Genomic DNA, 27,360 nt, shown 5'->3' with positions numbered 1-27,360 from the left:
TTGGCAAGTGAAGCCAATGTTGATTGATCAGATAAAAACAGCTACACAGAATAACGAAAAGTATCAGAAATTGATGGAAGAGACTTGGAATGGTAAGAAGCCAGATGTTACAGTGAATGATGATGGCTTACTGGTATACTAGAGTAGAATGTGCGTTCCAAATGACATAGAATTGAAGCAAGTCATTATGAATAAAGCACATGATTCCCCTTTTGTTATGCACCCTGGTGGTACTAAAATGTACAAAACAGTGAAAGAACATTATTGGTGAATGGGATGAAAAAAAACATAACAGAGTATGTGGCCAAGTGCTTAACTTGTCATCAAGTGAAAGCAGAGCATCAAGTGCTAACTGGTTTGCTACATCTACTGCCAGTACTAGAGTGGAAATGGGAAAGAATCATGATAGATTTTGTGATGGGACTTCCTAGAACACAAAAGAATCATGATGTAGTATGGGCCATTGTGGACAGATTAATGAAGTCTGAGCATTTTCTGCCAGTGAGTATGGACTATAACCTAGACAAATTGGCTAAACTATACATTGATGAGATAGTGAGACTTCATGGAGTGCCAGTATCGATTGTGTCAGACAGAGATCCAAGGTTCACTTCTAGGTTCTGGGGTAGTTTGTAAAGAGCCCTAGGAACTAGATTGAATTTCAGCACGGCATTCCATTCACAGACAGATGGTCAGTCTGAGAGGGTGATTCAGATATTAGAGGATATGCTACGGGCTTGTGTAATTGAGTTTGAAGGTAGTTGGGATACACACTTGCCTCTGATTGAGTTCGCTTATAACAACAGCTATCAATCAAGCATAGGAATGCCTCCTTATGAAGCTCTGTATGGTAGGAAGTGCAAAACTCCTCTATGTTGGGATGAAGTGGGTGAAAGAAAACTAATTGGCCCAGAAATTGTTCAGCAAACAGAGGAGAAGATTAAGCTTATTAGAGATCGACTCAAGGCTACATCAGATTGCCAAAAGTCCTATGTTGATTTGAAAAGAAGAGACATTGAGTATACAGTGGGTGACAAGGTATTCCTCAAGGTTTCCCCTTGGAAGAAGATTATGAGATTTAGCAGAAAGGGGAAGCTAAGTCCTCATTTCATTGGGCCGTATGAGGTGCTGGAAAGAGTGGGTCCTCTTGCACATAGATTGGCACTACCTCCAGAGCTAGAAATGATACATAATGTCTTTCATGTGTCTATATTAAAAGGTATAGATCAGACCCCTCTCATGTTCTACCTATTAAGGAAATAGAGCTGAATCCAGGCCTCACTTATAAGGAAGAACCCATAAAGATTCTGGCGCATGAGGTGAAGCAGCTGAAGAACAAGCAGATACCACTAGTTAAGGTACTGTGAAACCATCATTCAGGCCAGGAGGCTACTTGGGAACGTGAGGAGGACATGAGGAGACAACACCCATAGTTGTTAAGAGACTAACACCAGGTAAAAATTTCAAGATGAAATTTATTTCAAGGGGGGAGAATTGAAACACCCCTATATTCATTAGTTCTGTACATTCCACTGTTCTGGTGACTAGTGTTGGTCCGGACAATCAAGGGGTTTAAAACCATAATTAAGTCACCTAAAAAAGCCACAAACAAAAATTAATAACAATTACAAGAAGGTAAAATAGAAATAAGAAAAACAAAACATAATTATTTAAATGAGCCAAGATCCCCGCGATGGATGACAGAAATGGAAAGTGACTGCGAGCTCAATTCCTGCCCTAATTTCGTGTGGGACCATGTGACACCCCAGGCCTAGCGATAATTGCGAAGTTAGTGGAAATGTGAAAACCATAGAAAGTAATCAAGAACCAGCTCAAATAATTGAATCAGAGTTCAAGAAGCAATCTAGTGCTATTAGAAAACGAATCAGACCGATAAAGGGCAATATGGTCAATTCACCCTTAGATGTGACTCTTAGCCTAAATGTCCATTACAATATAAGAAATTAAAATTATGAAAAATAGATTAAAAGTGAAGAGGTGTAAGGAAGAAAGGAAAAAGGGAAAAGGGAAAAGAAAATTTAAAAATTTAATGCTTTATCACATCATCGATGACACAATAATAAATTATAATTTTAATTTATGAAATCATTGGATAATTAACAATTTAAAAGGAGACAAATTGAAAAGAAAAACAAATTTTTTGGTCTTCTTTCTCTTAGGTAAAACAAATTTTTTGGTCTTCTTCCTCTTGGGTGCTGATTCCACTCTCTCTCTCTCTCTTTCCTCTCTTCTTTCCTCCATTAAAGAGCACTTCAAGCTCTAAAATCATCAAAATTTCCCTATAATTTCCATAGCTTCTTGAGAGAAAAAATTATTTTGAGCCGTAATAATGAGATTGGAAGTAAGAAGAAGGGGAAAACTTGAAGAAATTGAAGCTTTGAAATTGGTCAATTGAGGTAATTCTCTCTCTTCTTATTTAAAATGGTTTATGCTTATGGAAATGGTGTTATGTTAGTGAAAATTTCTTAGAAAAGTTAAAAATCATGCATGAAGAATGTTGTATGGAATTGGCCCACCTTGAAAAGGATTAGGGTTTGATGGTAATTGATGGTATTAAACACGTTTTATGATAGTTATGAAGTGTTGGATTTGATTAGTGTAGTAAAATTTACATGAATTAAGCAATTGGAAATTAGGGTTCTTGGCAATTGGGAAATTGGGGAAAATTTAGGGATTTTGGTGAATTGATGCCCAATTGACATTATTGATGCTTAAATTGATCAATTGGTGTGCTTATAAGTGTGATTGAATGCATGGAATTGAATTGAAGTGTAAACATGGTAATGTCCAAATCTAGACAGCTTGACCCTTGCCCACTCCAATGGCTATAACTGAAATTTTGTTGCTCCAGTTGGTGTGAGGCCAATTAAAGATGAAAATTAAGAGCCAAAGAAATAATTTTCATGCAGAAACCTTGCCCTAAAACTGACCACAAGTTAGTGTAAAATTTAGTTAAATCCGGATTAGGTACCCTGCCACTGGACAAAACTGATCATATGAACAGTACATGTTCAAATGGTCATAACTTGGTGTAGAAAGGTCCAAATGACCTGATTTTATACCATTGGAAAGCTTAGACATAGTAGAACAACTTTCATGAGGAACACAAATCCAAATTCTAACTACAGCCTAGTTAAATTGCCAACTAAACTTAGGTCACCAAATCTGCCAGACCTAAATTTGCCTAGAATTTCTAAGTTTTGACCAATTCGGCTAGCCTTTGCAAAAATAGCATAACTTGAGCTACAAAACTCCAAATGGAGTAATTCAAAAAGAGAATTAAAGCTAAGACATTAAGGAACAACTTTAGTGCAGAAAAGTTAGCCAAATTTCCACTGTAGATAGGTCCAATGGAACAGTAAATTTTGGAAACAAAAACTAAAAATTTGGAATTTCTCTTAGGAAGTTTTGAATTTCAATTGGCAATCAATGCCAACACAATGGTAACCCAAAATGTGGTATGTGGGTGCAATTAGAACTAGTATACCTATTAAGTATGAAAAAGTTAATATTTCATCTAATTGGTCAAATGAATAGTAATCACCATAATCAAAAACACAAAGAACTTGACTTATGAAACCTTATAAGTGAAATTAGTATATAAAAATTCAATTGTTGGACTTATTATTAGAAATAATTTGGATAAATCTTAAAACACCTTAATTTTGTATTTCAGTGAGAAATGAGCCTTCTGAAGAAGGAAATAGACAGGAGTGAATTAAGGAAAAGCTAACCTTCTGAATAAGGAAATAGATGAGAGTGAATTAAGGAAAAGCTAATATACGAGGTTTGTGCACAATAATTTTTTACTTCTTGTTTGCTACTTGAAAATTTTATTTAAATATGTATGGTGAATAATTTATGCTTATTATAGCTTTGAGAAATATTATGTTGCCTATTTTATAAATGAAAATTTGGAATGAAAAATGCTTAGTGCTTTGCATGAAATTTTTGAACAATATGATTTGAATTTGGTTTTGGACTCACACTTGGCATGGCAATATCATTGTATTCCTCCTCCATTTATGGGATTGAGATTGACTATGTTCCTCCCTCTCTGGCTTGCCAGTTTGAGGTTGAGATTGGATGAGTACTCATATAGCTAGCTAGCCACCTCCCTCATTGATTTCGATTAGTGGGGTTGAGATTGCTTTGTCGTGGTATACAATATGGCATTGATTAGAAATTTTGTGTCATGACCTAAGTTATATTATTAATTGGCAACACTATGATTTATAAATTATTTCGATAAAATGTTATTATAAATGTTGACATCAATTTCATAAAATGTGATTGTGAAAGGGTTTAAATATTTGTTTATCGATGCATGCTTTTATATTCAACAACTTAAAGTTTTTATTGTGCACCACTGAGTATAGTACTTAGCGATGGCTTTTTCTTGCTATCGTAGACAGGGGGAAAGATAAGGCAGCAGAGTGAGCTGCTTTTAGCTACAGTGAAGGGATCTTGCTGTGAATCTTGTATGAGTATAAAATTTTATACCCTTGTAGATTTATTTTAGTGTAAATTAATTGTTCATATGTATTGTAGAACTTTATGAGCAGTTGTACCTTAAAGTTTATATTAATAATATTTTTGGTTTTTCCTTTCTGTCATTTGAGGCTTTTATATGTAAATTGAATTAAATTAAATGACAATGAGCTTTATTGAAAATGTGTTGAATTGTGTTGATAATTGTTGGAGTTGTGGTTGTGAAAAATATTGGGAGTTTTTGTAATAGGTTTTGAAGAACTATTTTCTCAAATTACTGCCAGCACTCTATCGAAATTTTTATAAAATTTTCATAATGTCGAATTAATTAAAAATTCTACTGGTGACCTAAACTCCAATTAAAGACTTTTAATAATGATTCAACTTCACTTTACATCTTAAAATAAATTGAATTTGGTTTAAAATCCCTTGTAGTATATTTAATGAGTTATTAGTAAGTGAAGTTCGGTAATTTGTTAGGTATACTACGGGATCTTGTTATGCCTTATGAAGGGTTTAGGTGTGATAGCCCCTTTCTCTATCATACACATTTGAATATGTAGAGGTCATATAGTAAAGTTGTGTGAAGAGTTAGGTTGCAACTCAATTGCATTTTGATAGTTGCTGTTTTTCTTATCTTTGGATGTGGGTGTGTAGTTTCTAACTGCAATTGCCTTGTGATTTCTCTACTTTTTTGGCTCTGTACATTTGTAAATCATGAGCCAAATTGCTTTAAAGGGACTTTATTACTCTGTGAGTATGCGTTTGCATATGTAGTATATACACCGAAAATTGGTCCATGAACCATATGGCTGTGTTTACATGTACATATATAAATTTATGCTCTTTCCACACTCATTTATATTTGGATGTTTTAATAGATTTATTTTTAAAATTTTGTCCTATTGTTTGATGTTGGAATCTCAATCCCAACATTAAAGAGATTATTATTTTTTTCTCCTTGTGTATATCTTGTTTCCTATTTATATTAGTTTCCATTAAATTAGGTTTCCTTTTAAAGTTAGGAATCTTGTATATAAATAGGAATATATAAAAAGTCATTGATACATATGAAAAATAAAGAAGTTTTTCTTAAATACATTAGTTTCATCATGGTATCAGAGTTTCGATTCATTAAGGCAGGCCTTAGCACTGTTCATTAGTACTATTCATGCATACTATTCACAGGAACTGTTTATGTGTACTATTCTTAGGTACTATTCATCAACACTGTTCACAGCTCATAGACCTGCAACTTTTTCAACTATTCATTGTGTGTTGCGCTTCTACCTAGCCGTTATCCATAATCTGACCACAAAGCGAATATGTCTGAAATAGTATATCACTCTAAAAGAATAAATGATATTAGCATTTTTTCCAATAAAGAAGTTCAATTCCTAAGGCATTTGTTGTCTCGACTTGAATCTCAATCTTCCACAGTTGGCTCTTCCAATTTTGTCAAGTCAGGTAATGTTTTTCTTGTCAATCTTAACAAATCTTGTTGAGTTATAGATTCTGGAGTAAATATACATATGACGGGCTCGTCAAATAAATTCTTTACCTATTCTCCATGCTCAGGAAAAGAAAAAGTCCATATAGCAAATAGTTCTTTAACAATAATTTCTAGTACAAATTTTGTTACATGCACTCCTAATATAAATCTCACTTCAGTTCTTCATGTTCCTAGCTTTCCTATTAATATTTTATCTGTCAGTTCCATTACCTAAGTTTTAATTGCAAAATTGAATTTTTTTTTCCTGCTAATTACATATTTCAGGATTTGAAAATAGGGAAAATGATTGAGAGTGGTAGATTGTGAGATGGTCTATATTTTTTAGATGACGATTGTAGTTCCTCAAAGTTTGAAGCAAACTAAGCTCTATTAGGACAGTCTATGAGTGCTAATGAGGAGATTATCCATTGGCATAGGTGATTAGGACATCCATCTTTTCCTGCTTTAAAAAGGTTATATCCTAATTTGTTTAGAAATTACAACTCAGAATTACTAGTTTGTGATGCTTGCAAATTTATTAAACACACAAGACAATCTTATCATTTAACAAATAATAAAAGTTTAGTCCCTTTTATGACTATTCATTTTGATATATGGAGACTTACTCAAACTACTACTTTGCCTAGATATAGATGTTTTGTCACTTTTATTGACTATTGTACTAGGATGACATGGGTTTATTTGATGAGAGCAAAAAGTAAAATGTTTTCTTGCTTTCAACAGTTTCACAAAATTATTTACACATAGTTTAATGCTGAGTTTAAAATCTCAAGTGCTAATAATGACACAGAATATGTTAATAGTATTTTTCGTGTTTATTTGGATTCAAATCGTGTAGTGCATCAAACTAGTTATGTCAAGACTAGTGAACAAAATTTGGTGTCTAAAAGAAAAAAATAGACATTTATTGGATGTGGTTCAATCTCTTATGTCTACACTTTATTGGGGGAATGTAATTCTTACTGCAACATATCTTATCAATAGATTGCCTCTAAGAACATTAAACTTTAAGAGCCCTTTAGAGATTTTACAAGGTCATAATTCTTATACTGTTTCTCCAAAAATTTTTGGATGTGTTTGTTTTGTCCACAAAATAAATATTGGGAAGTTAAAACCTAGAGCTGTTAAATGTGTGTTTGTAGGTTATTCTGATACTCAAAAAGGGTATAAATGTCATCATCCTCCTACTAGGATATATTTCATGATTATGGATATTATCTTTAGAGAATCTGAGCCTTATTTCTATGTCAAGTCACCTCTTCAGGGGGAATATAAAGAGAGAAAAGGAAGAGGTGTTTTTCCCTAACCAAGTTATCAAACTTAGGTCACACCTTAATAATGAGCCATCTAACCAGGACCAACCAACTTAGGGGGAGACTATTAAGTTTGGGTCACACCTTAGCAATGAGCCATCTAATTTACACCAACCACCTCCTTAAACCTCTGGGAGATTGAATAGATTGGATTTGAGAACCTACATGTATCGGAATAAAACAAATACAGTCATTGAGCTTGATACACCTGATTAACCAGCATCCCTGAAATTAATTCCTGAAAAATGTTGTGAGTCTCCTTTACTTCCTAATGATCTTAATTTTATTTCTAAGTTGAATTCTACTATTGATGATCTTAATGTTCCTATTACTCTTAAAAAAGGAGTCAGGACTTGTACTAAGCATCCTATTTCTAATTTTATTTCCTATGACTCCTTCTCTCTTTCCTATATAGTCTTTGTCTTGTCTGTTTCTTTTATTTCTATACCATAGGATTAGAAGGAAGCATGCTTTGATAAAAAAATGAAAGACTGCTATGATTGAAGAGATGAAGGCTTTAACAAAGAATGGGACATGGGATCTTGTTACTCTCTCTGATGGAAAAAAATTAGTTAGATGCAAGTCGGTGTTCACAGTGAAGTACAAAGTAGATGGCTCAATTGAGAGATACAAAGCCAAACAGGTAGCAAGGGGATTCACACAGATATATGGGGTAGATTATTCGAAGACTTTTGCCCTTGTTGCAAATATGAATACCATTAGGATTTTATTGTTCTGTGCAGCAAATCTTGATTGGAATTTACAGCAGTTCGATGTTAAGAATTTTTTTTTTTAGCATGGAGACTTAGAGAAAGAAGTTTATATAAAAATACCTCTAGGATTTGATGATGAAAAACTAAAGGGAAGGTTTGCAAATTGAAAAAGGGTTTGTATGGCCTAAAGTAGTCTCCTAGGGCATTGTTTGATAGATTCAGTAAAACTGTGATCTCTTTTGGCTTCTGTTAGAGTAATGCTGATCGCACTTTATTTATAGAATATTATAAAGGTAAGATCACATTACTTATTGTTTATATGGATGATATAGTAGTGACAGGAGATAATGAGGAAAAAATTGCAAATCTGGAGCAACGTCTAGCACATAAGTTTGAGATTAAGGACTTGGAAAAATTGAGGTACTTTCTTGGAATAGAGGTTGCTAAATTCGATAAAGGGATCTTTATTTCTCAAAAGAAGTACATATTAGATCTTTTGGAAGAAACTGGAACATCTTACACATAAGTTTGAGAATAAGGACTTGGAAAAATTGGGGTACTTTCTTGGAATAGAGGTTGCTAAATTAGATAAAGGGATCTTTATTGGATAAATTTCAACAATTATCTTTGAACTTATATAGTTATAACACTATAGTCCTTTAACTTTAAAATATAACATAAAACCCCCTAAACTTTTAAATTTTACACAGTAAAATCCTTTTGACTTTCAATTGCTAATTTTTTAATTAAAAACTGATGTGAATAACTTTCGCATGGCACTTAGTTAATATTTCTCTCTCCTCTCTTATGCAAAGTGTAAAATTATTCTCTTTACACATAAAAAATTATTTTGTCTATAGAGAGAAAAAAAATTCAATTTACACATGACTTAAGAGGAAAAAGAGAAATACTGACTAAGCTCCATGCTGGAACTGTCCAAGTCAGCGTCTAACTGAAAAACTAATAATTGGATGTTAGAGGGATTTTACTTTGCAAAATTTGAAAGTTGATGGGGATTTGTAACAGCCCGATCCTTCTCCAGTTAGTATTGTCCGCTTTGGCCAGTGGGCCTCACGGATTTGTCTCTTGGGAGGTTTCATTCCCAAAAGCGCGCTGACCAAGTGAGGAAGGCTCCTACATTTATAGCCCAAATCTTTTCTTCCCGTTTCCGATGTGGGACACGAAGTTTCCACCCCAGTGCGTAGCTGGTTAAACAAGCACTTCCCAACCCCATCCCTAGGTCGTGACAAGCCCACCAGCTTCCGCCTGGTGTGTCCTCGCACCACACACCATACTAGAGGGAGTCCAGCTCTGATACCAAATTGTAACAGCCCGATCCTTCTCCAGTTAAGCGACATCCGATAAAATTGGAACGATACAGAGAAGATTAGCATGGCCCCTGCGCAAGGATGACACGCACAAATCGAGAAATGGGCCAAAGTGGACAATACTAACTGGAGAAGGATCGGGCTGTTACAATTTTCAAATGTAACGGCCCGGCCCACTAGTGATATTGTCCGCTCTTGGCCGAAGCCCTCACTGTTTTAAAACGCGTCACTAGGGGTTACAAACCATCAACTTATAAATCTAGCATCTCTCCCGTGTTTTGTCGATGTGGGATTTGCCTAGGGTGTTACAATCCACACCCGCCAGATGCTAATAAAACAGAGGAGGATCTGTTCGGGTCTCCACAAAAATAAGATATAAAAAAAAAAAATTTCTACACGTAAATTACCTGATTTAAAGGACATTAAAATTTACAATAGACATGACAAGACAAGATAGGGTGCTCCGGCACCGAATGTGGCACTTCTTGCTCGGCTATACAATAGACGGGTAAAGGGCGTCATAGGATTTATGTTACATTTTTAAGTTGAAAAACTATAATGTTATAATTAAATAAGTTCAGAGACAATTGTCAAAATTTATCCAGCTTTATTTCTCAAAAGAAGTACATATTAGATCTTTTGGAAGAAACTAGTATGCTAAGCTATAAACTAGCAGAGTCTCCTATTGAAGCAAATCATAGATTGTAAGCTAGAGTTGGGGAGTCAGTGGATTTAGGGAGATATTAGATATTAGTTGGCAAATTGATCTATCTTTAAAACACTAGACCAGATATAGCCATTGCAGTAAGTCTGGTGAGTCAATATATGCATGATCCTCGTGAATCTCATTTAGAAGCTATTTTTTGCATTTTAAGATATTTGAAATCTGCCTCTGGGAGAGGACTTCGTTTCTCAAAGAATGGACATCTTCAAATAAAGGCCTTTACAAATGCAGATTGGGCTGGATCTCTTGATGATAGAAGGTCAACAATAGGTTATTATACTTTTATTGGTGGTAACCTGGTCATTTGGAGAAGTAAGAAACAAAGTGTGATGCTAGATTCAGTGCAGAGGTTGAATATCAAGCCATAGCTCAAGGTGTCTGTGAATTGTTGTGGTTATGAAAGTTAATGAAAGAATTGAAACTATCATAAACAAATAGAAACTGAAACTATCAAAAATAAATAGTTTATACCTGTTTTGTGATAACAAAGTTGCGATTAGTATTGTCCACAATCCAGTGCAGCATGATTGAACCAAACATATAGAGATTTACCGACACTTCATAAAAGAGAAAATGGTAGATGTGTTCACCAAGGGACTTAGCAGCAAAATATTTCATCCTCTAGTTTGCAAGTTAGGCTTATCTAATATACGTGAATCAACTTATGGGGGAGTGTTTTAATCTCAATCCCTACATTAAAGGGATTATTATTTCTTTCTCCATATGTATATTTATTTGCTATTTGTATTAGTTTACATTAACTTAGGTTTTTTTGTAAAGTTAGGAATCTTATATATAAATAGGCATAGATAAAAAGTCATTGATACATATGAAAAATATAGAAATTTCTCTTAAATACATTAATTTCATCATTTGACAAGGCTTCCTCTCATCTTTTTATCAAGTTCAATATCTTTCAAAAGAGTCTCTTGTTTTCTTCCCGCAAGATGGAATTTGGATGTTGAGATGGAGGTTTATAGGTTCATATTGAGTCTTTGTTGGGTCTACTCGCAATGTCTTTTCTTTTCTTTTTTTTTTTTGTTTTTTTGGCTTGTCTGAGTTGCCAACTCATAGCAATAATAGGGTCAGTACTTAATAATATGACAACTATGAGCTGCAAAAACATTGGTATTGGGCTTTGAACCCCTGCTAGCTTATGGAGGGGAATGAAAGATTTTGAACAACAGTAAAATATGTGTGAATCCCCTTCTAGTGAGGTGTTATATTCTTGATAATTGTGAATGAGCAAAGAATTCATATAATAGGTTTAATGGTTGTTTTTTGTTTTTTTTTTCTCTCTCTTTGGCACATCGGAAAGTTTTCATGTCACTAGTCACTAAGGCCTTCTACAACAAAATGATGATTTAAATGTATTACCTTACCTACATGCTTTTCTGTTGGATAAATTTTAACAATTATTCCTGAACTTATATGGTTGTAACGCTACCGTCCTTCAAATTTAAAATATAAAATAAAACCCCCTAAACTTTTAAATTTTACACAGTAAAATCCTTTTGACTTTTAATTATCGATTTTTCAGTTAGAAACTAACGTGAATAGCTTTCACATGGTGCTTAGTCAACATTTCTCTCTTCTCTCTTATGCAAAGTGTAAAATTATTCTCACTACACATTAAAAATTATTATGTCTATAAATAGGAAAATGATTAAATTTACACGTAACTTGAGAGAGAAAAGAGAAATACTAATTAAGCTCCATGCTAAAACTATTTAAGTCAGCGTCTAACAAAAAAATTAGTAATTAGAGATTAGAGGGTTTTACTGTGCAAAATATGAAAGTTGATAAGGTTTCATGTTACATTTTTAAGTTAAGGGACTGCAATGTTACAACTAGATTGGTTCAAAGACGGGTGTTACAATTTACCCTTTTCTATTTATATGTTACCATATTTACAATGACTACTTGTCTGAGCAGGCACTTCTTAACCGTGTGGGCTACACACTAGAGATCAACCATGGAGTATTAGCTGAAATGGCCAAACACAGAAAGGACTTGGAGAAGAAAACAAAGCCCATCCTGGATATTTTGAGTTACCAGGACTTTCACTGGTAATTCCGCATTTTAAGTAACACATAATTGTTACCTAACATCAAGATTCATTTTACTTTTCAAGAAAAAGATTTTATGTGTGTGTGTGTATATATATATATAGAGGATAAATTTTGACAACAATCCATGAACTTATCTAGTTATAACATTACAGCCCCTCAACTTAAAAATGTAACATAAAACCCCATCAACTTTCAAATTTTATACAATAAAATCCCTCTAACCTCCAATTACCAGTTTTTCAGTTAGACGCTAACCTGGACAGTTTCAGCATGGAGCTTAGTTAGTATTTCTCTTTTCTCTCTCAAGCTATATGTAAATTGAATCCTTCTTCTCTCTATAGACAGAATAATTTTTCATGCGTAAAGAGAATAATTTTACACTTTGCATAAGAGAGGGGAGAGAATTATTGACTAAGCGCCATGTAGGAGCTATTCACATCAGTTTCTAACTAAAAAATCAATAATTGAAAATCAGAGAGATTTTACTGTGTAAAATTTAAAAGTTTATGGGGTTTTATGTTACATTTTAAAATTAAAGGACTGTAATATTATAACTATATAAATTCAGGGACAGTTGTTGAAATTTATCCTCTATATATATATATATATATATATTTGGTGTTAATACAGGAAAAAGCCTTGGCTGCTCTGGCAATAGAGGACAAGAAAAGATAGTATGCTGCTGCTGAGAAGTATCTTGAAGATGTATTGCATTCAGCCCTTGCCACTGCTGATTAAATACCTTGCATATAGATGATTGTTGTATTCTTGTATTTGTTCAGGTATATGTTTTCTGCTATTACAGAAACTATGAAGTGATTGTCTCTGATGTGCCAACGATACTTCCATTTTTTTGGTTTTCTATCCTTTCTATTTGGTGTAAGGAGCAAAGTGTTAGTTCAGTGATGTTAAAAGAGTCAGGAGCACAAAACAAAGATCATAGTATATATGTTTGACAAATTATTGAAATACATATCAGTGATGTTTTGAAACGGATCATTCTTCTCCTGATAAGTTATTGAGTGCTAGGCCGAAAGCTCATTTTGCCCCTTAACTTCTTGTTAATGTTCAATTTTACCCATTTTTAAGTTCTTGACAATTTACCTAGACCTTTCTATTTAAACTCAAATTTACCCCCTGCCCAGTTAGGTGTGCTACACGCTCCAAAAAAAATTAATTATTTTTTATTTTTTAATAATAAGTTATTATTTTAATATTTTAATTTTATTAAAAATAATTCAAATATTTTATTTAATTATCATTTTAATTATTATTAATAAAGAAAGAATATTTTTTATGCAAATTATAATTTAGTATTTGATATTTAATAAAATATATATATTAGTCATTGTATTTTTAGAATCACTTATTTAGTCCTTGAAATTTTAATAAATCTATAAAATAGTACCTGATGGGACAAAATTAAAAATTTAAACAATTACAAATTTATTATAAATTTTTTATTCTACAAATTAAAAATTTATAAATTACATGTTGAAATTTTTAACATAATTAATATAGTTAAAATAACAATTAATTATAAAATTAACTATTTATTAAAATCTCAAGGACTAAATAGGTAAGTTTAAAAAATACAAGAGAATAATATATAGGTTTTGCTAAACCTTAAAAACTAAATTATAATTTATTCTATTTTTATTTAGGGCTTATTCGTAATTCAAAATTTTTAAAGATCTTAAAGTAATTATCATTTTAATTTTTGTTAAAAAATAGAATATTTTTAGTTAGGGACTTGTTTTCAATTAACCAAAATTTTAAAGGATCCTAGAGTAATTAACCTATATTTTAATTAATTAATTAATTAATTAATATTATAAAAAAAAAAAAAGGCTCACGCATTGAAGCAGTGCGTGAGTCTCCCTTTGATGGAGGAGAGGCAAATGTGATCTTAAATCAAAAAGTTTGGGTAAATTGAGCCAAAAAGTTAGAATTAGGAATTGATAAAAACTTCAGGGGCAAAAATGAACTTTACTCCTTGAGTGCTACGTGTGATTTTAGTTGCAAGAAGTTCAAAAATTATAGCATGCTCCTTGCCTTTGTAAATTATTAGCATCCGGAACCTTGTGCTCTTCTTCCATCAAAACATTCGACAGCCATTGTTACAGGAAATATAACATAATGTAATTACTGCGAGTCAGCTTCACAAAAATGACCATATAATTAAGTCTTTCCCAGCACATTCTACACATTCACATAATTCTAAAGCCTATTTGTCAAGGATGCAAAAAGTATTTGGCTGATGTATAAAATTTGACAAGTGATGCTACACTTATATCATATGCGATTATTTAGAGCACTGCTTTAGTAAAAAAAAAAAAAAAAAGTTGGGGATGACAAAAGTGACACAGTATGGAAGCATGTTCATATGCACATTGTTGGGATTGATATTCATCATTTCTTGCGAGACAGTGCTGCAGCAATTCCACCAGCTAGGAGTCCAACAGCAGTAGCAGTGATGCCTATTCCAATAACACCATCTGCATTCCAACAAACCCAATAGATGCGTTAATGCTATGACAAGAATGAGAAAAGTTCAAGTATGTTCTGGTCAAAACCTCTAGCAATTCGATCTTCAATTGTCTTCTTGAGGACCAGAGCTTGCCTCCAATCCGGTGCAACCTACAATTGCACAAGTTTCAGAATAATGAACAAAAAAAAATGAGCACATGTGCATGCGCAATGCACTCATGCACACAAACATAGAGAGAGAGAGAGAGATACGAGAGCAGATAAAACTAGCCGATGATAGAGATTTTGCAGTTAAATAGGATACAAAGAATCCACCATCAGACGCTAAAATATAATTAACCACACAGAAATGATAGTGGAAAACAGTGGTGATAACTGGACTTCATTACATAGCAATACTGTTCATATATTACAAATAAATGCACTGTGATAATTAGAGAGAGTATGGTCAATCAAATATTTCTTTAAATTTTTCTAGAGAGAAATTACATTAAGAAGAAGAGGAGGAAATCACAACATAGAGAATAAATATCCTCTGAAGGTAAGTAACAAATGTATTTAAACGCTAAAGAAAAGAAACTAATAATGCAACTCCTTCCAGTCATATTGAAAAAGATTCAAGAACAATCACATTGAAAGCCAACCAAAAAAAAAAAAAAGGATTCAATGGCATTCACTTGGAAGGCCCAAAAGCACTAGCACATAAGAGGCTAAGAAAACTTTCTTAGTCCATACCTTTTTTATTAAATTAGACAAATCTAAGATGTTAAACATCAGAAAGACGTATCTAAAGTAAATTTTGACTGCGAATTGCAAGTCATGAGTTTCTAGCAGGCATGGAAATAAATCCAGCAGAGTACAAATCTAAGAATTTATTTGCAGTTCAAAATACACATGGAAGCATGCATGCGTGTGTGTGTGTGTGTGTGTGTGTGTGTGTGTGAGAGAGAGAGAGAGAGAGAGAGAGAGAGACCTCCAAACATTGATCCACAAGTTGTCGGCTCCTTGAAAATTCACCACTTCTGTAATATCCAACAGCCAGTAGATAAACCTTCTCCCTCTGTTGCAAAGGGGAGCTAACATTGGCTAATGATGCTGCAAACAATGAGGTATTGGGCTCAAGAGAGAACATGCATGTTACTGATAAAGCAATGAAATGAAAGACATCAAATTCATTCCAAATGAAAGCTGGTCTAGAGGACATCCAATTAAATACCTGATAATTTATCACAAGGGTGTTGGCAACCCCATAATTTCTCAATTACAACAGATCTTAATCTGTTGAAGTAATGGGATGAAGATGGAAAAAGAAAAATAGTGAGTAGTGACACAAACACAGGACTAACCTTGTAGTTGCTGATAAGCCTTTTATTTTATTTTATTTTATTTTATTACATATGTGGGGAAGGGGGGAGTTGAACTTGAGCCCACCATTACGACAAGCCATTTTCTTTACTGTTAAATAGGATGGTCTAAACACGATTTAGCCTAAATGGACACAATCTAAGCAAGCTTCCAACACATTTGAAGAAAATGATGATAATATTGAATAATGCAGAAAAAATGTAACCAATCAATGCATGCATCATAGAAAAATGGGAAATGAAAAAGAAGGAAAAAGGATGACGGTACACAAGTTTACAAATAAACTGTACCCTAGGTGGAGATTTTCAGATGAAAAATTATAATAGTATTAGGAGATTAAACAATTAGAAAAAAAAGAAGAAGAAGAAGAAAGAAAGAAGTTCAAAAAGATATCCAGTGTTCTGATTTTCTTTCCCAAGAAGTTCAAAAAGATATCTTGTGTTCTGATTTTCTTTCCCCCTTTGTGTGCTTGTTGCTTGTGATTAGATGGCTTTTGGCCTTTGAACTTGGAAGGTTAAGGTTGGAGAATGCAGCAAAAGGTAGAGACAGCGCCCTATGTTGATGTGGGCTTGCCATGGTGGTGAAAAATAGCACTGCCAACATGGTGGGTGATGGTGGTGGTGGTGGACTGTGGTTATAGAGGTATGGGATTCTGGCAGTTGACAATAGCAAGTTGGCGAAGGATGTCCCAGAGAAAATGTTCTGGGCTATCTTTGTTCTTGGCCATGATCGCTAATTGTTTATTTACTTATTCCTGGAACATCTTTTTTCTAAGCAGAATTTGGATGAAACAGACAACAATGGTGTTATTAATGGAATCTTCACTGGGTTTAAAATAAAAGGCCTTACAAGGTGCCAGTCTCTGCTAAATAATGTTGGACGCATACATTAAATAAAATATTGATACAAAACAAGTAAGACTAAATTGAGTAGTAAAATACATGTCATATGTGATAAGATGAAAGAATAAGATGATGAATTAATACATCCAACAAAAGGTGGAAGTGGCATAAATTGAGGAAAACTTGATGGAAAAAAGAATAAAATGATGAATTAATACATCCAACAAAAGTTGGATGTGACATCACTTGGGAAAAAATTGGTGTAAGCTTCTTTGAGACCTCACATCTTCAGTAAACCTCTAAGCATGCCAATGAGAACTGACTAAATTAAAAAATACAAGTGAATAATGAAAGAGATGGGAAGAACTAGACTTAATTGAATTGTAAAAAAGAACTAAACCCCACATGTAGAAATATGACCCTGAATGAAAATGATTATGTTTCTTGGAATAGTGTAACTGAGATGTCACATTCATAAGATAGGTGCAACTGAATGAAGGATATTATGATGTGAGATTTAAACAATAGGAAAACGTTAAAGCAAAATCTCATTAAACATGTGGAGAGAGAAAAGAGAGGTCAATAATGTATCAACCAAAGAAAAAAAAAAGAATAAGTTCACAGTAACCCATCAGCCTTTAAGTTCCATCCCAGTCTAACCATCCTCTAAGACTAAACTAATCCCATTGTTCCACTGATACAGAAATTAATTCCCATATACTTTTCCAATTTGTTCTGTACACTGTACTTGCTTTGAATTCATGATAGTTGCTACAACACTTCACCTAAACATAAAACACCCATGTTAGTTAAAGATGCTCAGAGATGGACATGGTACTTTGACACTTCAAAATCAGTGGAAAAATCAAAGAAAGTTGAGAAAAATAGGTGGGTCAAACTCACAAACATGTACTCATGTTCAAGTCCAAGTAACATAGGAATTCATCAATTATTTGAGCCAAATTATTTGTTCTCCAATCACATTTGAACACCCTAAACAACTTATACTTTATATCAACACTGTAAACGCTCCAATTTAACAGACCGCCCATTACATTTCTTGAAAATACTACAATAACTGAGGAAATTCGAGCACAACAAGAAAAGAAGACGCTTTTCTACAAAATTTACATAGTTTACCTTCAAGCATAGCAATTCCACGCTGCACATCTTCTGATCGTTTGGAGTGAACGAGAGCCCATGACAACCTCATAATGCTATCACTCTTGAGTTCATCTGAGTCACCTTTAGCAGCTTCCACAGCTTCTCTCTCGCAGCCCTGCCATCCAAAACAATGGAATGTCAATCAAACTACAATCAAGGCCTAAAGAATTGGTCGATTGCTTAAGCATCACTTTCAAGTAATCAATCACACAGAAAATACAACAACAGGAAAATATTCGAACACCTCCCAAAGCCTTTTTTTTCTTTCCCTCATTGTTAATTCAAAAAAAAGAAAGGCATTTCTCACATCAAATGTTGACATAAACAAGATAAATTACTATATTCAAAGACACATTCCTTTTACTTTCCGTTCTTATTTCCAGGAAAAGAAAAATCTTTCTCAACGCAGCCTTTTGGTGTATATGTATATATCTATATATAATAACTCGACTAATAATCAAATGCTACAAAATCAATAACGAAATGGGCATTCTTGAATCAGTAAACGAAACATAAATTCAGAACACATACAAGGATGATGTCATGGTCGCACCAGGGGATCTGATCGCCGCCGGAGAAGAAGGAGCCAACGGAATCGAAGAAGCCTCGGATCTTTGCATCCATCGCTTTTGGTATATTGGAAGACTTGAAAGAAAAGCTTATATATATATATAGGTTTTGGTTGTGTTGAGTATGCTTAGGCTAAGCTAATGCCAAAGAAGGGCAAAGTTGAGGAAGGGAAGAGCCTCTGTCAAAACAGATCGAGGATTAAGCAATTGACTTTTAGGGTGAGAAACGTGTCATTGCTTCAGCTGAGATGTCACCATTGTGATGTCTAATTTTCATAATTTTTTTAATAAAATATTGAAAAATGCATATCTCAAATTATTAAATATAAATAATTACAATGCAATTAAATTTTGAGTTTTAAAAAATTAATTTTATTTATTGGTAGAGATTTTGAAATTAATTTAAATTTTAATAATGATAATTTAATATTAATGGATATGATATTTTTTAATTTACAAATTATTTTCACTCTCCAAAATTCTTTATTTATATTGAGGTTTTCTAATTTATAAATGATAATTTAAGATGTCTTCCGTTGTATTATCATTTTCCTTTTTTATGATTATTTTTTTAAAAAAATAAAAAACATAAAAGACAGAATATAACAATGAAATATAAAATTTTAAGTACTATAATTTTGTATAAAAAAATTTAAAATAAATTATTTATATAAAATATAATAGTAATTATTTTTATTTAAAAAATTTGATCATTTTGATAAAATATTTGATTTGTTCTTTTAGTAGTAAGTATACACCACTTAATAGTAATCTATCACTGTTTGACTTTATAGTCTCTATATACCCGATTTGAAAATTATCAAACTTTAATATATTCATAAAAAGAAAATTTACACTTTTTATTATTGTACTTCTACCCAAATAGCAAAATACCTAACAACTACATAATAAAAAGGAAAATAGATATGCTAATAGGAAAAATAGTAAATTCTCGTAAAGGAGAAAATACTAAATCCTTAAGAAGAGTAAATATTAAATCCTTTTAAAAGAGGCAATAAAACTCAATTTTTTTATATAATTTTAATTGATATTTAAATTTAAGATTTTATAATTTTAAAGACGACTTGGTTGTGATTTAACTAAAATTTATTCACTCTTATTGAAACATGTTAAGTTTTTCCTTGGCCTTTTATTTCATTAATAAATTTCTTGACTTATAAAAAAATAAAATTCATTAATAAATTAAAAGATCGAGTTTTTCATTGTTTAAAAGTGTTGCACATTATAGTATTGTTTATACCACAATTTAATTTTAATATTTTTGGATTCCAGTTAATTAATGGGTCTAAAATATTAAATTAAATTACTAATTTAATATAACCGAGCTCACAGCTCAAGCTGACAGAAAATTAAATTTTAATGGGTATTAATTATATAGAGTTAGACTAATTAAATAATTATCCATACAAATGAGTGTTATTTATTGGACAGTTACAGATATTCAGTGTCTAAAAATATTTACTAAAGAATGAGCATTAAGTAGAGTTATGGAAAAGTGGTGAAGTGGTGCGTGTGTGTGGTTATGGAGTCGGTGGTTTTTGGTGGTTGTTGGTGGTTATGAGAGGTTATGGATGGTGAGCTAGTGGAAAGAAAAAAGCAGCAAATGGTGGAAGTGGTAACCACCAAACTTGACCACCAAGCAGATTTTCCTCTATAAATTGACGTGTTGGGCTTCATTCAGAGGACATACAACAAACACACAATAACAATCAATCATTCAACACCTAACAGACACAATGTCTTAGCTCAATTTTTCTCTAGTTCAACCAATCTCTTTACATTTCATAGTGATCTTTTACTTTTCAGTCTAGCATCGGATTCAATTCTAGTATTTGTTTTCAATTTAAGCAAGCAACTTACATTTTTTTCGCACATATTTTGATTCCTGTATGCAAACTTTTTAATTTTCAATGCAATTTATAGCTTTCTTATTCATATTCTAGTTTCTACAAATCAACTGTTTAATTTTCTAGCAAGCAAGTTTATAATTTTCTACAATTGTTTACATTTTCAAGCAAATTAGTCTTTCAGTTTCTCAAAGCTCTCATTTATACTTTTTACACCTATTTACATTTTCTCAGCAAGTAATTTACTTTTTCAATCAAGCACAAATATTTACATTTTTGGCACAGATTTACTTTTCGAAGTAATCAACCATGATTAGCCTTTACTTTTCAAGCACAACATTTACTCTTTTACGCATAAGCAATCTTTTAATTTTTGAATAGTCAGTTTCAGTTCTCAAACTTTTCAAGTTGATTAAATAGAGATCTTGATGAAACACATCCTAATGGAGTCTAGGAACCCAAGAGAAAATTCGATCATTTATTTTCTATCAATCGCTTTGATTAGAAGTCAAACTGGTGCAAATACACTTACAAATGGGATCATATGCATCCTTAGCACGCTCACAATCCAGCTCTTACATGCGAAAAAGGCCATATCTGCTTTTGACATGTGTAAATTAAGTAAAATCAATTTTATGTAAAAATAGTTTCTAGCATACCCACTGGCACCTATTTCTACTTTCTACTCTCTTCATTCACATTCAATTCACTGTTTTGACATAAAAGTTTTGGACATCATGCCCAAACAAGGATTTGTTATGAAAAAGAAGCCATAGACCTAACCCTGAAAGAGTAACTGACGAAGCTAAACTCAGTGATAATAAACAATATGATCCTGACAATGAGTCACCCACAGGACAAGAGGTGACTCCAATTGCATTTGATATAGCTAGCACTAGCACTCAAATTGCTTAACAAGTGACAAAACAAATTGAAGCTAGCATCAAAGTTGCTTTTGAGACTGGCTTCAAGGCACTATCTTTTCAACTAGAACGGATCAGCCAAGGGTCTGCAAGACATTTACCTAAAGCTAGACGCCCAGGGGGCAGGCGATAATCTTAGGTAGTCATGCAGTGACTAACTTACAGACATCCAATGAGGTGTAAATAACACCAACCCAAGAAGAGCAATATTACTAACCACCTCAAAGGAGAGAAACAACTCTAATTGTTGCTCCTACACAAGTAGTAAGGACATTCAATAGTTAACAGGGAGGTAAGTTCTATGCTACAACCAATCCTTTCACTCACCCACATGTATATAATGTTGCTAATGTAAATATTATCTTGAATAATACAGTAAATAATGTAGATAATGCTAGGATTAATAATTTAGCACCACCACCACCTATGCATGCACCCATGTTACATCATCTCAAATCTCATGTTGACCATGAAGCCCTTATGATAGTTGTTGAAGAGTTGTATGGATTTGCCTTCATCAAATAAGTCATCCAGAGTTTCATAAACCCTATCCAAACTGGGTGGATAGGAATAATCCCTTCCTTAGGGGTTATAATATACTTGAGTTTACTTTGTTCTTAGGAGATGGGTTACAGTTTACTTTAGAACATATTGGTAGGTTTACTTTGCAATGCGGTGAGCTTGCTAATTATGATAATTTTGACATGTTTAAGTTAAGGTTGTTTCCCAATTTCCTAACTAAAATTGCATTTTCTTGGTATGCTTCATTACTTAGAGATTCTGTGCATACTTGACAAGACATGGAGCACTTATTTCACACACAGTTTTACAAAACTGAATATAAAGTGTTTATTATTGAGTTTTCTAAAATTTACCAAAGGTTAGGAGAGTCTGTAGATTCATCTTATCTAAGTTCAAGAATATGCGTAACAAATGCAAAGTATTTTTGCTTGAATGTGAGTTTGTCAAACTGGCCTAATGTGGTTTAGTTATTGAGCTTAGAAAGAAGTTTCAAGGTATGGAGTTTAGGGATTTCTTTGAGTTAGCTATAAAAGTGGAAAACTATGAAGAGCTGCTTAGGGAAGAAAATCAGAAAAAGAAAATTTCCATGGGTACCTATTATCAAGAAGCTTTTCATGATGATAGTATTGTTGTTTTTGTTAATATGGGTAGCTATGTTTGTCCTATGTTGTCTAAACTAGCAAAACCTCTAAAACAATGGAGGAAAGCCTCTTCTAATCCTTCTTTTAACGTAATAAAGGTGGAGAAGAGTTTTAATTTTCACTTGCAGGAAAAATTCTTGATTCTTCCACAGAGACACAAGATGCCATCTAAAATTACTGTAAGTATCATGATGTTTGGACTCATCATACCAATTATTGTTGGGCATTTAGAAATTTGATCTAGGACAAAATTAACAAAGGTGTTTTTAAGTTTCCATATAAGAATGAGACTTTAATGTTGATTAATGAGGATCTATTTCCACCAGTGACAATCATCAATGCCACCGGTGTTGATGTAAAGGCACTATTGGAGGAAAAGAAAGCTGGGAATAAGACATAGAAAAATCCTAGTCCAAAGCTAAAATAGGCCTGGATTCCAAACCAGCAGATTTACAAGGTTCTTAATAGGCAACATATGAATCTAACAAGGAAAGTTGCACTTATAAGGCAAATCACAGGACCTAGGCATCAAAAACCAAATGCAACAAAGGAAAGAGTTTAGTTTATGGTACAACCTGTAGGTACACCTGCAGGTGAATGGAGTTTAGTTCAGCATAAGAAATTTTCTAAGCCATTGACCAAGACATAAAAAAGGAGATTACAATAGCTAAAAGCTAAACAACACCGCAAAAAGGAATTCAACACCAAAGGCTCTTTTGAGTATCAGAAAGTGGCTTAGGCATACAACAAATGAGTGAATAGGAAGTGTTTTATGGAAGGTGAGTTAGTGTGGAAAGTTATATTGCCTCTAAAGACAAAATAAAGAGAACTAAGAAAGTTATCTTGCCTCTAAGGACAAAATAAAGAGAACTAAGAAAATGGTCACCTAACTGGGAGGAACCATTCAATGTGAGCATAGTTCTAAAGCATGACACATACTGGCTAGCTAACCTAGATGAAGTCCCACACAAGCAGTGCATTAATGGATGCTGCCACAAAAAATAATATCCTAGTATTTTAAAGGTAGCACAATCAAAAGGCTTAAACAGAATTGTGTAGGGCCATTAACATGGCCAACATTAGGTTGGCCTCATGGCTGCCAGGTTTGTGGTGTCATCAAAGTCAAAGCAACAGTATAGTGAATAGACAAGTCTCAAGGAGTCATTCTACTATTCCTATCATGCACAGACAAGTCACACAAAACATGCAGAAGGGCTTTATAGTTTATAGGGTACCTGCTGAAGACAGTTCATATATATGGTGAAATGGGTGACAGTGGCACAACAAGGGCTCAGTCATATTCAATAGTTCACAATCACAAGCACGGCCTCAGCCCCTATTATCAAATCTTATCATGTCTCAAAAGCCTAGAACACGATTGTTCAAATCATCAACAAGCAAGTTTTTGAGTTCAGCAAAAATTTACAAGTGTATTAGATGGAAACTCAGGACTAATATAGGAGGCACAACTCCATCAAAGTAAGCTAAAAGTGGAAAAGGGGCATAAAGATAATCTCATTACTCTGAGTGCTCTCTCTTCTATTAAGTAAATTATTGTCTCCTAGTGAACCATTTCCTAGCTTGCTAGCATTTGGAGCACAAGGAAGCTGCAAAATCACTCTAAGCAAGCTTCCTCATTTAGTTTGCATGAAAGGGAAAAAAAAAAAAAAAGATTAGTGTCATACCTAAAAAAATGAAGGAGTTCTCCTAGCCAGAGCAGATGGTACAAAAGTAAACAAAGGAGTCACTATAAGTAAAATCAAGTCATAACAAGTTCATTACAAATAGAGAAAGTTTGAGGAGATACCTGGAGTAATAGCTATAGTAATGGGAGACGCCAACATTCCTATAATTGTGCTGGAGAGACATAAAGGTTCATGGAAAATCAACATAATGAAGACAAGCAAGTGGATTGATTTATGTGCACAGTAAATATAGTGATACTCACTGGGGCAGTGGATGAAGGATTGTCCATGATGGCAACATTAGAGGTAGCAAAAAAACCTCTCAAAAGTCCTAGTGGTATGCCAACTCAGCTCTAGCTATAAAGCACAAATATAGCCAACAATGAAGCTTAAAGGGTATTATATTTGAGATTTAAATTTCTAGCATTTGATATATATTCCATGAGATTGCCTTGCTAGAATTTTTAGGAAATATCCTTAGATTTTAGAGAAAGTTCTTTTGGGATGCATTTATTGTTTCTACAATGTGGTATGATTTTTCTTAAAATATGGTGAAGGTTTTGTAGTTAAGTTGATACAAGTGGGCCAAATTTTGGTAACATGAAGTACAGTAGTGTGCTTAAAGTGCCTGTGCAATTTAGCAGTGGGTTGGCACAAAAATTTAGTGGAAGACAACTTAGAAAATAATGAAGGACATTTATGGAATGTAAAGTGAAAGTCAAGTTGGTACAACTGTGTAAGAATATTTTTATAATTTGTCTATATTGGGCAAGCAGTAAAATTAATGTTAGTACAACAAGTCAAGTTTGCAATCATTTGGTCTAGAATTTCTCAAGAGGGAGCAAAGTGTCAATTTATGCAGTGGTTACCAGTTTGCCGTGGGTAAGAAAATTGGTGTTATAAGGTAAATTATGATTTTACAAAAATTTTAGCAGTATTTCCTCTAAAAAATGTGTTGTGCCAAAATTTTCTCAAAAGCCACAAAGGGTTATAATCAAGACACAAACTACAAACAATTAAGATATTATTTAAAGTCTCTAAGTTTTTCCGATTACACAATTCATATGTTCAATATGTGATCAAGGTTTTCTCAACAATCAGAGGTCCAAAAAAATTTATAAAAGCTCAATTTGCAAATATTATCCATCAATTACATGGTACAGATAAAAATTATGCAGTTTAGTATTAGTTCTTTCAAAGATACATTACCTAAACAATTCTGATACTCAAAATTCATTAGTTTTATTCAAAAGTACACTAACCGAGCATTTTCTAATTCTCAAATTTCATCTTTCCCATCAAATTTGTTATCCAAAAAAATTCCAATACCCAAGATTATTCACTTTTATTAATTTTTTGTTGCCTAAAAAATTTTGATACCCGTATTCGCTAGTTGCATCAAGTTTATTTGTTATTCAAAAAATTCTAATACTTAAGAAATTCATGCAATCTTATTAAATTCATCAACCATAAACTTTTCTGGTACTCGGAATCATACAATTTCACATTATTCTCATCAAATTAAAAATTGTTTATTACCCAAAAATTTTTAATACATCAAAAAATGCCAAAAATTTAGAGAAAACTTACCTCTTTACCTCTTTCTTCATGTTTCTTCCTTTTCTTTCTCTTTTCTTTCTTTTCTTCCTCTTTCCTTTCCTTTTTCTCTCTTCTTTTCTTTTCTTTTCTTTTCTTTTCTTTTCCTTCCCTTTCCTTCTCCCTTGCGCCGCCACTTCCTTTTCCTTCCTTCACCTTGTGCTGCCTCTTTCTTCCATGGCCGGCGTTTCTTTTTCCTTTCCCTTTGGTGTTTGGAAAAATTGGTTCCTTGGATTCTCCTCTTGCCAACAAAAGTGTTTTAATGGGATGGGTTTGTGAGGTTTTGATTAGGATGAGAGAATGGTAAGGAATTTTGAGAGAAAATTGGGAATTATATGACATTGGGAGGGAAATTGAGAGAAAATTGTGAGATCAAGAGAGAGAGAGAGAGAGAGATCGATGGAGAGTAAGAGAGAGATCATTTGGAAAAGAGAATGAAAAGGTTTGGTATGTTTAGGTGATTTGGGTATCTGTGTGAGAATTGGGTCTGAATGGGTAAGAGAGCTAATGGGCCTATTTAGGCGAGAGAAATGTGAGATTGGTCCATTATATTTGGATAAGAATTGAGATTGGAACCATTATATTTGAGAGAGTTAATGGGTCCAATATATTTGGGTAGTGAGATTGTGAGATGGGTTCATTATATTTAAAGAGTTGATCAGCTTGTGAAAGTGAGAGCTATGAGATTGAGCCCATTTGAGAGAAAATTTGATAGTATATTATTTTTGGGTAAGAAATTTGTGAGACTGGGTTTATTATTTATGGGTAAGAGAGTTGATGTCCATTGTAATTAGGTGAGAGAAAATTAAATTGCGAATAGATCTTTGAGAATTATAACACCACATTATTTTAATTTTCAATGTCTCTATGGTTTATGAGAAAATTGATCCATGGGTGTGAGATAAAAAAAAAAAAAAAAGAGGGACAAATATCAACAATTGTCCCTGAACTTATATGGTTGTAATACTACAGTCCTTCAACTTTAAAATGTAATATAAAACCCTCTAAACTTTCAAATTTTGCATAGTCTAATCCCTCTGACTTTTAATTACTAATTTTTCAGTTAGAAACAGACGTGAAAAGCTCCCGTATGGTGCTTAGTCAACATTTCTCTCTCCTCTCTTATGTAAAATGTAAAATTATTTTCTTTACACGTGAAAACTTATTCTATCTATAGAAAGAAGAAGGATTCAATTTACACATGGCTTGAGAGAGAAAAGAGAAATACTGACTAAGCTCCATATTGAAACTGTTCAGGTCAGCATCTAACTGAAAAATAGGTAATTGGAGATTAGAGAGATTTTATTGTGTAAAATTTAAAAGTTGATGGGGTTTTATATTACATTTTTAAGTTGAATGATTGTAATGTTATAACTAGATAAGTTTAGGGACAATTGTCAAAATTTATCCAAAAAAAGAGTGGTGTGTAAAAGAGAGAGAGAGAGAGAGAGAGAGAGAGAGAGAGAGAGAGAGAGAAGGAAAAAATAAAATAAAGAGCTAAGAAAAAAATATGAGCTTAG

General features: G+C 33.1%; 2 protein-coding genes and 1 non-coding gene across 3 annotated transcripts in view; 2 read left to right on the top strand and 1 right to left on the bottom strand.

Annotated features, from left to right (window-relative positions):
• LOC110636858 (AUGMIN subunit 1) overlaps positions 1–13,023 on the top strand; it is a 31,234-nt gene extending 18,211 nt beyond the window's left edge. Inside the window, 2 exon segments of the mRNA XM_058143312.1 lie at positions 12,039–12,164; positions 12,797–13,023. Coding sequence (XP_057999295.1) covers positions 12,039–12,164; positions 12,797–12,913 — 243 coding nt within the window. The 3' untranslated portion in view covers positions 12,914–13,023.
• LOC131178864 (U6 spliceosomal RNA) lies at positions 9,391–9,496 on the top strand. Its single transcript, XR_009147872.1, has one exon. It is a non-coding gene; the product is annotated as a U6 spliceosomal RNA (small nuclear RNA).
• Positions 13,024–14,335: 1,312 nt separating the features above from the next.
• LOC110636825 (mitochondrial fission 1 protein A) lies at positions 14,336–18,798 on the bottom strand. Its single transcript, XM_021786671.2, has 5 exons — positions 18,568–18,798; positions 18,013–18,151; positions 15,639–15,760; positions 14,752–14,815; positions 14,336–14,673 (listed from the first exon to the last, which is right to left on the bottom strand). The coding sequence occupies exons 1-5, from the start codon at positions 18,658–18,660 to the stop codon at positions 14,588–14,590; spliced, it is 504 nt and encodes a 167-aa protein (XP_021642363.2). The 5' UTR covers positions 18,661–18,798; the 3' UTR covers positions 14,336–14,587.
• Between the last annotated feature and the right edge of the window lie 8,562 nt (positions 18,799–27,360).

This window comes from Hevea brasiliensis, chromosome 3 (genome assembly GCF_030052815.1).
Source record: "Hevea brasiliensis isolate MT/VB/25A 57/8 chromosome 3, ASM3005281v1, whole genome shotgun sequence".
In the NCBI taxonomy this organism is placed as follows: domain Eukaryota; kingdom Viridiplantae; phylum Streptophyta; class Magnoliopsida; order Malpighiales; family Euphorbiaceae; genus Hevea; species Hevea brasiliensis.
Note: the sequence above shows the minus strand (reverse complement) of the source record. Positions and strands in the feature narration are given on the sequence as shown.

What these genes read in the sequence shown, in the direction of transcription:
- LOC110636825 (XM_021786671.2), bottom strand. Translation starts at nt 18,660, where the DNA reads ATGGATGCAAAGATCCGAGGCTTCTTCGATTCCGTTGGCTCCTTCTTC. An exon ending in GCGACCATGACATCATCCTT is followed by an intron (nt 18,152 to 18,567) that starts GTATGTGTTCTG and finishes TTTGGATGGCAG; the next exon opens with GGCTGCGAGAGAGAAGCTGT. An exon ending in TTGTGGATCAATGTTTGGAG is followed by an intron (nt 14,816 to 15,638) that starts GTCTCTCTCTCT and finishes GTGCAATTGTAG; the next exon opens with GTTGCACCGGATTGGAGGCA.